General features: G+C 40.7%; 1 protein-coding gene across 1 annotated transcript; it reads right to left on the reverse strand.

Moving 5' to 3' along the window:
* Positions 1-634: 634 nt before the first annotated feature.
* Positions 635-12,792, reverse strand: LOC102837412 (carbonic anhydrase 3-like). The gene is made up of 7 exons (XM_006859238.1): positions 12,717-12,792; positions 11,558-11,755; positions 8,877-8,995; positions 6,569-6,661; positions 5,271-5,333; positions 4,013-4,168; positions 635-754 (listed from the first exon to the last, which is right to left on the reverse strand). Exons 1-7 carry the CDS (start codon positions 12,748-12,750, stop codon positions 635-637), a joined length of 783 nt encoding a protein of 260 aa, XP_006859300.1. The 5' UTR covers positions 12,751-12,792.
* Between the last annotated feature and the right edge of the window lie 102 nt (positions 12,793-12,894).

Genomic DNA, 12,894 nt, shown 5'->3' on the forward strand with positions numbered 1-12,894 from the left:
CCTCTTTATGACAAAGAAACTCAAACTCTAGATTGAAACTTTTAAACACCTGGTCTTAATGTGTTTCTCCTTCACTGATGGTCAAAACCAGGAATTCTTAGTGGTAGATACATTTTGAATAAAAGATCGAATGGACTTATTTTGGGATTTATTTAGGAGCTAAATCACATTAACATCTCAGTTCTTAGTGTCCATATTAATTTTAGTATATGGCTGATGTTTAATAGGATCTTCATAAATCTCTACTCTGAAATATAGAATCACTCATTATTTCTGCTAAGGTGGACAACTCAGGAAACTGTAGCTCTGTGAAATTAAAAATTTTGTAATTAGTATCCAACTATTTTTTGAATTTTTTTCATTTTATCTACATGTTTCTTCTTCACTGACACCTTAACTAGAAATGCTCCTTTTATAGAGGAGATAGTTTCCACAAAATATCGAATGTGAGATTCATTTCATATGAAACTAGTTTGTCAAAAGTAACTAGTTTCTTGTTGATTGCATTTCTCACATTCATTGCTCAGTGTGGGAAATCAAAATAGACTTTGAGTAAGGAGCACCAACAGAAAACAAGGAACCACATTCTGCAACAGCAGCTTTCCTTTCCTGAAGAGGGCATGCTCCGGGGACCTCATTTGAAGGAGGCTCTCACCACCCTGCCCTTGATAGGCTGTGGAGGGCGCCAGTTCCCCACCAGGGGCACTGGAGGCTCATTTTCCGCGCTGGAGTAGATGCTCCGCAGTTTGGCCATCTGCAAGGGCAGGGGCACGGAGTCAGAAAGGCATTCGACATTCAGACCACACAGACACATCACAGATGCCCTGGAGGTGCTAACAGAAAGATGGGCCCAGAGATGTATTTAGGGTATGGCAGGAAAGTCATGTACCCTGCCTATCGCTTGAGGGGGATTCAATGAACAATTTCTATTCACCATTGCAGTTTCTATCACCAAGAGAGAGAGATCGTACAACAATTTAAAACTAATTTCCATACACACTATTTTCTGTGGATAAGCCTCTGAGTCAGAGGTTTGAACAAACCAGTCACTCCACAGAAGACAGATGTGACAGTCTACTCCATAAACATCGGTGGTGGTGGTGGTGGTGGTGGTGGTGAAGTGCCGTGGATTTGGTGCCAACTCATAGCCACCCTGGATAGGATTTCCGAGGCTATACATCTTTACGGGAGCGGAAAGGCTCATCTTTACTCCATGGAACTGCTGGTAGATTTGAACTGCTGACTTTACAGTTAACAACCCAACTTATAACCAACTACACTATAAGAGCTCCTTGGAAACCCTATGGGGAAGTTCTAGTCTATACAATAGGGTCACTATGAGTCAGAGTTTGTTTTTGATTTGGGTTTTTGTTTTTTTTTTTTTTGGTTTATGAAGTGTTAGAACTTCTCGATTTTCATAGTTTGACTATGAAGAGTTAGAAATTACTGATTTTTCAAACTAGACAAGCAAACACAACTGGTCTCTAGTACTCAGTCAGAAATATAATTTAGCTGTTATAAACATTTTTCTTTATAAACCATTTTATTCATTTTATACAGGATCACTATGACCTCTGGTCAAAACATTTCCCTGCCCCATGAATTCTGAAATAATTATTCTTGTTTGAAGGCTCAGTATGAACTACGCGCTGTATATAGGAGGTTGTTGTTATTAAGTGTAATCAAGTCAATTCCGACCCATAGCAACCCTGTATAGGGTTTCCAAGGAGAAGCTGGTGAGCTTGATTGAATCACCGACCTTGCAGTTCAAACAACTCTGCAGCCTGATGCATTACCCCACTGCGCCACACCAGGACTCCGTATATAGGAGGAGATGACAGTATTTTAACATTGTGCAAATAATAAGATTAAGTGGCTTCAACATACAGGTATATGGAATCAGTTTTTTTTAAAGTGCAGAAAGAAATTAAGAGTTATGCTACAATTTAAAGACTTATAACTTCAGAGGACGAGTGACTGGAGAGGGATATCATGTTTGATAAGGTAGAAGGTCAGAGAAAAAGAGGAACACCCCCAGTGAGATAGATTGGCAGTATGACAGCATCAATGTGGCAACAATTGTGAGGTTGGCCCAAGACCGGGCAGTGTTTCATTCTGTTGTTCATAGGGTCGCGATGATCCAGGACCGACTTGATGGCACCTAACAACTACTTCAGAGGATACAGATTTAGGAAATTCTTATTATTTAGGAAATTCTTATTAGTAACATTTTATTTCTGTATTAAAATGTTTTTAACTTTTCTCAAGAAAATTTCATCCTTCTTTCAAAATATTTGAATCAGTGAGAGACTGTTAAATCTGATCTTTTGATACAACTGGTATAAACACTAATGTTACTGTCATAGTCAAGTGAAGAGAGGTGCTCATAAGCTAAACTTACTATTAGTCATTATTGTTAAGTGTTGTGAAGTCAGTTCCAACTCATATCGACCCATCATAGGGTTTCCAAGGAGCGGATGGTGGTCTTGAATCACTGAGCTTGTGGTTAGCATTCAGCGCCATACCAGGACTGGAACAGACATTAATGATTGAGATTGGGAGTCACTGTGTTGTCCATTGGCTTTAATCTGTTCTTTTCCATGTCTCTATCTGCTTATTTTCTCCCAGTCTTTCCTTGAGAATATTGAAGGTGTGTGTTTAAATGAATAGTAAGAAAAGATACCTGAACAGACAGATTCAGAGAATTTAAAGGCAGACAAGGAGCCCTAGTGGCACCATGGGTTAAGCATTGGGCTGCTGAATGCAAAGTTGGTGGTTTAAATGAAGAGACGAAGTTTGGCCATCCTGGCCTCCAAGGAGCACTCTGGCTGCACTTCTTCCAACACAGATCTGTTGGTCCTTTTAGCAGCCAATGGCACTTTCAAGATTCTCCTCCAACACCAGAACTCAAAAGCATCAATTAGCCACCCTCTATAGGATTTCTGAAGGAGCTCTGGTAGCATAGTGGTTACGAATCGGGCTGCGAGCCTTGAGGCCAGCAGTTCAAAACTACCAGCCGCTCCATGGGAGAAAGATGAGGCATTCTGCTCCCATAAAGATTTACAGCCTTGGAAACCCTGTACAGAGTCGCTATAGGTCGGAACCGATTCGACGGCACTTAACAACAACAACAACATAGGATTTCTGAGGAGCGGCTGGTGAGTTTGAAACTCTGACCTTGATGTTCAAACCCACCTTGAAGTTCAGTACTTGCTTATCCTACAGCACCACACAAAGACCCCACATACAAACCTTATAAGGATGTCAAGTTACTTCCATTAGCACACCCTTCTCCTTCAGAGGGTTTTATTCACAATCCTAATTGCTAATGTAAACAACAAAAAATCCAAATCCACTGCCATCTGATCGATTCTCATTTCCTAACTTCTTGTTAAATGCCGTCGAGTCGGTTCCAACTCATAGTGACACTGTACAGAGTTTCCAAGGAGCAGCTGGTGGGTTTGAACTGCTGACATTGTGGTTAGCAGTCCAATGCTTATCCTATAATGCCACACCAGGATTCCATCTCCTGACTAAAGCTCAGTATTTTGTGAACCTCCAAATTAACAAAGGGGAGCACAGTGGCTCCACAGGATAAGCACTGGACTGGGGACCTCAAGGTCTTAAATTCAAGCCCACCAGCCACTCTGCAGAAGAAAAATGAGGTTTTCTGCTCCTAGAAAAGAGTTAATGCCTCAGAAACCTTATACAGAGTCGCTATGAGTTGAAACTGACTCCATAGCACTTAACAACAACAATAAACTAACAAAGACTATTGTATTCATTAAAGTTCTTAAGTATTTCTAGAGCATTGTTAAATAACTTGTGTTTATTCTGGTACTCTTTGGAAGTCCCATTTTGGAAAATGGAGCAGATTACTGGTAGTTATATAGGGCAAAGCAATCTATGCAGTCTCCAGTTGTACAGCCATACCATAAGCCTCCATTTGGCATCTTACAGTGCCAGCCAATGTACGTTTGTGTGTTCACAAGGTTCTGTGGCTGCTCCTTACCTGGTCAGAGCTCACGGTGATAGGCTCCTTAAGCAGGAGCCACACAATACACTCCTCACAGGGTGGTGTGGTGAAAGAACCGTGGTAACTCCAGTAGTCCCGGCAGGTGGGGAACAGGCAAGATGGGTCAAAATGGGTGAAGGGTGCCTCCTTACCCTGAGAGAGAGGGGAGAGAGCACAAGCATGGTGAGTAGGCCTATGCTCCCTAGCATGGACTCACCACTGTGGCCGTGGATTTCAAACACAGTTGACGAAGTAGAACTTTTTTTTTTTTTTTAAGTCTGTGTCTTTCAGAAATAATATGAAACAAATGTGTACGAATTACTAAGTGGAAAACTGGTTTGCTCTGTCAACCTTCACCCAGTTCACAATAAAAAGTTAAATAAAAATATATAGTGAGTGTTGTTGTTGGTAAGTGCCATCGAGTAGGTTCCAACTCACAGCATTTCTGTATAGGGTTTCCGAAAGCATAACACCTCATTTTTTTCCCATGGGGTGATTGATGGGCTAGAACCGTGAACCTTGTGGTTCACAGTCCAGTGCTTATCCTCTAGAGCCACTGTACACCCTATATTGAGTGTAGCACTGGAAATATTTATCTTCTTTGGTCATAAAATTAATAGCATTATACTAGAATAGTTCCAAAAGACAATTAAAATGTATTTGTTATTAGAGTCCGCTATTAAGACTCTATTTCCTGGATGGTCAAACAGTTAGGTGCTCAGCTGTTAACAGGCTGGATGTTCAAGTCAATCTACTTCTGAAAAACCAGCCACTGAAAACCTTATGGGGCACAGTTCTACTCTGACGCCTGGGGTCACCGAGAATCAGAAATCAAGGATTTTCCTGTTAAGATTTCAAGGATACAAACCTGGCCCAGGAGAGAAAGTGTAGCGCCAAGACTCCGAAGACTAAGCCTCAGTGAGCCTGACGTTGACTACCTCTGTGAGTATGTATGTGTGCATGAGGTAGATGTGTGTGTGTGAAAAGAGGGAGCACTCAATTTCTCAACTCTCACCTACTTCATTGGGAAAGTAACTATCTGGCAGGCTGACTGTAAAGATTGTTTTGGTTTTGTGAAACTGCTCTAAAAACAGTAAACAAATGTAACGGCATTAACTTTTTACATGTATACTTAGCATTCCCATCGAACTTACCAAATTTTCGGTGAAAGAAATACACGTGGAAATTTTAAAAAAATCAAAATGCTAGGAGGGAAGGTTTGGGGGTACGCGCGCACGTGTGTGTGTTTGTTTACCTTTGTCTTAATTTTGTCCAAGGCATCAAGAACCAGCTGGAACTCGCCTTTCTCACGCCCTATCTATAGGAAAGAAAATAGAAAACTTAGAATCATAATTTTCCCTTCTCCATAATTCAGAATTGTCTTCAAAGTTAATTTTGATCCATCCATCTGCAACTGGTGTTTATAAATCTGCCAGAATATCATGTTCTACTGAAAAACTGAAGTTAATTTTCTCCCTCAAATTTTAGGGTATCTATTTCTTGATCTAAACTTGGACTATAAGTCTCTAAAGTATGACACCACAAAATTATAAGTTGATTTTCATTTTCTGTCCTCGACCTTCCATGCGGTTATTCCATGGCTAATAGAATTAGAGCTAGAGTAGACTCTACATGTCCAAAACTAAGTTCATTGGTTTTCCTCTCAGACCCACTCCACTTCCTGTTATGTCCTTCTGTTAAAACACTGAAAATGAGCCAAAAGAGTCAGAACATAAAAGAAATGAGGTCATTGAAAAAGAAAGAAGCTAGATTTTCACCTCTGACTTAAAATCTATATTATGTTACTAGTAAACTCAAGTGTTAATAACACTAAGTCCTCTTTAAACCAGGGTTGGCTCGACAACACAGGCATGCCATGTGCTATCTTAGCCTGGATTCATAGGAGTGGTGGCCACCCTAAGCCGAAGGGGTGTCAAGCCAGGACGTTGGCATCACAGTAGTTTCCAGCATTGGCTTTTCTGGTTTCCATTGTGGTTGAAATGAAGTCTTAGGAAAGGATAAGGACCACATGCCTTCCTCACACTCATCAACACCACACATAAGCTCCCTCAATGGCTCTGTCCACATTTACCATCCACATTAACTCACACACACCCCCACATCGTAACAAAATTCAGAAGTGCTAGGGATTCTGGAGTATGGCAAAATAAGAGTACTTTTAAGGGAGGCGCAACTATTTCAAGGAATCCAGGGGTGGCACAAAGTTAAGAACTTAACTATTAGTCAAGAGGTTGTCTGTTGCAACCCACCTAGAGGTACCTTGGAAGAATGGTCTGGTTGTCTGCATCTGTAGGTCACATGCACACAAGTCAAAATCAACTTGACAGCAACCAACAGCAACAAAATAAAATAATTTTGAGTTGATCTTAATAGTAATAACACGACTCGTTGAAAGAATACTAAAATGTATACAGAGAGAGCAAAAGATATTTTTCCCCCTTAAGCAAAATGAGGGAATGAAATTCATACTATCTTAAGCACTGATAGGGAACTAACTTTTGAAAGAGAAAGAAAGGTCAATGTGTACCTTACCTTCAGAAAAATGCCAACCACAGCTATTCCATCAGGCTGCTTCAGAGCTTCTCCAAAAGTGTTATACTTTGGATTCCAGTGAACCAAATGCAGCTGAAACCATAGGATGCAAGTTATAAGAAAAATTCTTGGAACGAGGGACTTATCCACAATAAACCCAATGATTGTCTAAAGTTGCTGAACACACTGAAAGAAGAGGTAAGTTTTAAATATTAACAGGTAGCATTTTGGTGACATTTGTAATGGTTAAAATATTTTTTAAAAAGAAAATCCCAAGCCCACTGCCACTGAATCATTAAGACCCTGTGTAGGGTTTTTGAGGCTATAAATCTTCACAGGGTTTCTCCCACAGAGTGACTGGTAGATCTGAACTGCTGACCTTGTGGTTAGCAGTCCACTGCTTATCCTACAGCGCCACCAGGGCTCCTTTCAAATCAAAGGCACAGAGAATTATGATAAATAAATTTGTAGCTTTATAATAATTTATAAAACTATACTTTTCTTATACCTATTCAAAATATTTTAGTTTTGTATACTACTACTACTTCTTTTTGTAACACAAATAGTGAAATGTAGAGCTATAAATGGGAAGCTGCTAACCTCCTGAAGTCACAATTAACAGGAACGTCAGGGAAGAAAACTAAAGGGGGGAATTCTTAGACACATTCGTATCTACCTCCTTTCAGTATTCATGCTCTAGAACCCGGTGGCACTTATATTTTCATTTAGAACAAGAGCACTAGTGAAAATAGTCACATTTCCCACATTGAGTTATACAAAGTAGCAAGAGAATACAACAGTTCACAACAGCTAAAAATAGTTTATTCAAGATAAAGAGGAAAAGTAAACAAATCCCCCTTGCAAAGGTAAAGCTACAAAACAATACCCACATCTTTAAGAAATACTCTAAACTTTCCCCATTTGTAGGGAGAACACCTAGGGGGTGTCTTCAATAATTTATTTATTCTACCACTGGCTCTTTAGTTGACTGTAAGAAAGTGGAAAGATCACAGTGAAGTGCTTTGGGTCTCCTTTTGTTGTTGTTGAGTGTCATGGAGTCACTTCTGACTCACAGCATCTCTGTATAAGGTTTCTGAGGAGCAGCTGACTGTTTGAACCACCAACCTTGCAATCGAGTACTTGTCCTACAGAGCCACCTCAGGACTTCGTTGGGTCTCTTGGAGTTGACTTAAACCAACAAGTAAATATCCTAATGATTCTTCTGCAGAGCCCAAAAGGTGCAGGGGTTAAGCATTCGGCCACAAACTGAGAGGGAGAGAGATATGGCAGTCTGCTTCTGCAAAAATGACCGCCTTGGAAACCCTACGGGTCAGGTCTTTTTTGGCTATACAAGTCAGAACCAACTCCACAACACTGGGATTAATGTTTCCAGCAAGAGACCGTCCACATGTGGTGCCAGGTTCCCAAAGCAGTGCTCTTTGGAAAATTGTGAGGTAGAAGGAAATGACCTTCGCAGTCAGGGCATTTGCTTATAATGCCCAGTTACAGGCTTGGTTTTGTAAAGACAGCATGATTGTCTCAGTCCCTGTGAAAACTTTCCTTTCAAATCATTGCCTTAGCCTGAGCTACAAACCATGCTTTTCTTTAAAGCTTTAACTGAGCAGTTTACACCCATAGGACTGTGAAGTCTTTCTCCACAACGTAGAATACCAGGTTTAGCATTTTGACTTTGTTATGAAACCTTTCTGTGCCTCAATTTCCTCATTTGTTACCTCTCAGCGTGTCTGAGAGGATCAAGTGAGTTAACACACGTAAGCATTTAGGAAATGGTAGCTATCCTTGCCTTTGCAGTTCCATTCAGGACTCTGCCCTTTTCTATTAAAGCTACTATCCAATTTCTTAATATAGCCCTGGAAGTCTTCATGCATGATGCTAACGCACTTGTACTTTCTTAACTGGCTAGCCTAGAATATTTGACAGTTTCAATTTATGCTAAAACTAAACAAGTTAAACAATTGCTGTAGAATCTATTCTCAAACTCATAGTGACTCCATCATGTGTGTCAGAAGATAATTTTGTCATAGGGTTTTCATTGGCTGATTTTCCTGAACTAGATCACAAATCTTTCTTCCAAGGCACCTCCGGAGGGGCTTTGTACTTCCAACCTTTTGGATAGCAGCCAAGCACATTAACCACTTGTACCGCCCGGGAAGTCCCTGCTAAAATGACTACAGCTTTTTCTACAACCATAGGCTTGTGAGGGGAAAGCGGTGGGTGCTGTTTTGCTACTGTGGCTGTTACTTTTCAGTTTTCACTTTATGGGATTCATGGCAGCAGTTCTGCCTACCTCAGCTGCATACTTGACTCCATCCACAGTGTGCTCAGAGCCATGATCATCGGAGGAACCCCAGTGAAGATGAAACTGGCGAAGGCGATAGGGTCCAGTGAGGGGGCCACCTCTTAGCACTGTGATTCAGAGAAGCCACGTCAACAGTGAACTCATGAATTTTCATACATAGTCTACCTTTAAACAAATGCTATTACAGCCAAGTCTGTGTTGCCATTCCCATTCCCAAGCACACTGGTCTCCTCAAAAAATGAAGGCTTGTGATGGGTCAATAAATATTTTCTTTCTTTTCTGTCTCTGTTTGGTTTGCTTCCTTAGTTACTTTACAAATATCAGTTTAACAGCTATGAACACAAAATTAAAGTAACAGGACAATAAGAGTACACATACAACCGAAGAGCACATCAGTAATGTAGTGCAGTGGAAAGAATGTGACAGATTTAGGTTCCAATCCCGACGTGACTCCTTGCTAGCTGTATGATCTCAGACAAGTTGCTAAACTACTCTGAACCTTTTCCACATCTCTTGTTGTTGTTAAGTGTTGTCAAGTCGGTTCTAACTCATAGTGGCTCTGGCTTCCGAGGAGCGAGGAGCAGCTGGTGAGCTTTAACCACTGACCTTGCAGTTCAAACTGACCTTGTGGTCCAGTGTTTATCTTACAGCATCACACCAGGACTCCATTCACATCTCTAAAAGAGTGATAATAATGCCAACCTTTCAGAACTGCTGTTGAGGATTAAATGAGATTATGCACTTTAAAGTCCCCACCAGAGTGTCCAGCAATCACTTAGCAAATGTAAATTCCTTCTCTAGGTCTTGCTTCCAGAAAGACTACAAGCAGTAACTTTCATCCAAACCCAGAGTAGACTTTGTCTAATCAAATGAGATGAAATGGAAAACGGAAAGATTTCCCAGGAAATCAGTCGATGTGAATCAGCTAACTTAGGGAATTCTTGGTAGCATCAAGTTGGAATTGTTTCAATTTACAACTTAAATTGAAGGTGCCTCAGCCCCTCACTTAACTTGGTTTCAATTTACTCAGCCTGTGGAGACTGAGTATCTTCCCAAGAACACTAGTAAACTATGCGGAAACACTAGCATGAAAATTTAACAATACGAACTAGGTCAAAATAGAATTCGTAGGGTAACGACTCTAGAAAGGATAAACAAAATATTGGGTGGAAGTGGTCCAGCGAAACTATAGTGTAGGTTCTAGCCTGTATGAGCTTGGCCAGGTAGAAATGAGAAATACTGATATAATGCACTTTTTCTGTCCAACAAACCATATGACATTGCTACTACTCAAACATTTTTGTCTACAAATGTGACATTTTCATGTGGTTCATTCTAACACATACTGTTTCACTTTGTTGTTCTGTTTCCATCAAATTGGAGCTAATTTAAATGTAGAAGAACAGATAGCAGTATGATCTCATTGTATAAGAAAATGTGCATTTTTATCATAGGCCTACCTGGAAACTTCCTGTTAGGTAGGAATTATGATTTGATTACTCTTTACTACAACATCATTAAGAATATTCACTTATGTACATCAATAATTATAATGGTAAATTTAACTTTATTATAAATAGGAGTTTATTGGTGACTATATAAAACTGTATTATTGTATATTAAGCACCAGCATATGAAAGAAAAATGATTTCTCATTTATAGTGAAATAAAACTTTTGTTTTAGTTTTCTGTTATTTCACTATTTTGCCTAATGTCATTGTTGGGTTGCTAAATGCCATCAACATAGTGACATTGTATATGGTTTCCAAGGAGCAGTTGGTAGATTGAATCAACCTTGTGGTTAGCAGTCCAGGGCTTATCCTATAGTGCCACACCAATAATTGCTGTTGTTGTTAAGTACCGTCGAGTCGATTCAGACCCATAGCAACCCTGTATAGGATTTCCGAGGAGCAGCAGGTGAGCTTGAACCACCGACTTGCAGTTCAAATGGCTTTGCAGTCTGGCGCATTAACCCACAGTGCCACACCAGGACTCCACACCAATAACATAGTACTTAGTTGTTATATTGTTTTCAACATAGAATGTTCCAGTTTCACAGACAGACATGCTACTCAAGAAAATTATCAGATACTTGAAAAAATACTTAGCAACTGAATCAGATGAAAATTGCTATATTTGGGGGAAAATAATGGGGTTGTAACATAGAAGTCATCTTTAACCATACAATGGTTCTATTATTTCTTCTGTATTGGCCCCGTTCCAGATTAAAGGAAGAAATGCCTACTTTGTTTCTTTGCTATGCTCCTTGCTTTGTAAAATAGATTCTGCTACACTTGAGAATCAGAGTCTGGCTCTTCAGACCTTGGAAAGAAGCACAAGAACCCTCCTCAGCAGTAGACTCTTACAGCCTGAAGAATATTCAAGTGGATTCATTGCCATCACTGCCCTACCCATGTTCCCTTTCAAGAATGCATTGTCAACTATTTGCTTGGGCATGGAACCATTTTGTAGCAGCAAACTGCCCAAGGCTGGAGGGTAAGACATTACTCTCAGTACATAAATATAATTCACAACTAAAACAAAGTCAAATGTCATCTCAATTTCAGAGATGAATTGTCCCCAGTACTGTGTGATAAATCATATTTTTCCAATATGTGCATTGGACATATCCACATTGGACGTATCCTCTACCTATGTGTCATACTTACTTGATCTATCGTAAGTGTCATCAAACACGACCCTGCAGGTCTTCCCGTTGTTCAGTATGCTCTTGGCAGAGCCAGGGTCATAAGATGCCGACCATGACTGCAGAGAAGGATCATGCTTGATGTCTTTGGTATGCAGCTCAATGGGAGACTGGTTGTCTCCCTTGGCAATCGGGTAAAGTTCATGCCAGTGGTCAGGACCTAGAGACCAAAGTTGAGTGGATTTATTTGATTGACTAAATCAGCAAAATAGACAGAGACTAGACAATAATTAAGGAGCTCTGGTAGCATAGTGGTTATGAATCGCAAGGTCAGCAGTTCGAAACTACCAGCTGCTCCGCGAGACAAAGATGAGGCGTTCTGCTCCCGTAAAGATTAACAGCCTCTGAAACCTTGTGCAGGGTCACTATGAGTCAGAACTGACTCCACGGTACTTAATAACAACAACAAAGACAAAAATTATAAAAATGTTTTTGGTTTCATATTAGACAGTACAGGCCTAGCTTTTAAGATCTGTTTAGAGCTGCTTTTGTAGCCTACCTGGAGACTATATATAACTTGGTGTATTCCTTATGTCTAGCTCAAGAATTTAACACCAAAGACATACTTTCAAAATATTTTATATGACTTCATCACATTATTTTCAACCAATGTTACTATCATACAGCTGGGACAAAAGTAACACTGACCACATACGTTTGTTTTTGCATCATTTTGTTGTTTTCTGAGCATTCTTACACTCTTTACTCATAGATAGGCAGAAGCCTTAGATGGAGCAGTTTTTATTCCAACTCCAGGTGAGTGCCCTGCCCAGCTGTTACAGAGTTAAGTGACCATCAGAATTGGAAATCTGGTTGTCTGGCTTTCCAGTCCGAGGCAATGTGACCTTGGGCCAGCTACCAAACCTCTCTGGGCTTGAGATTGTTTCGCTTGAAATAATAACAGTAGGTAGAACTAAGTGAAATGAAGATAAAAGGGTATGCAGTGTTTGGAACTTACAAGCGCACGTTACTTCCCATCCACTCCCTACGCCTACGTTTTTATTCTTTACTCCGTAGAGTTACCCACTCTGTGTGGCCAGTGGGAGGCAGGGTAGGCGGGGGAGAGGGGGAGGGACCTCTAGTACCTGTCTATGCCCTGAGTCGCAGCTACCCACACTCACCATTGTGGCTGGCGTAGCCCCACTCCTTGGCCATCGTTGCTCTGGATGCCCGACGGCTCCTGCCTTCTCTGCGCGGCGTGGTGCAGAGTCCCCTCCAGTCAACGCCTTTTATATAGGTCCTCCAGAACACTGCACGGCCTTATTAGGTCAGGGAGGGTGGGGCGGGGGGCTCAACTGG

The sequence above is a fragment of the Chrysochloris asiatica genome, unplaced genomic scaffold (assembly GCF_000296735.1).
Source record: "Chrysochloris asiatica unplaced genomic scaffold, ChrAsi1.0 scaffold00031, whole genome shotgun sequence".
Taxonomy (NCBI): domain Eukaryota; kingdom Metazoa; phylum Chordata; class Mammalia; order Afrosoricida; family Chrysochloridae; genus Chrysochloris; species Chrysochloris asiatica.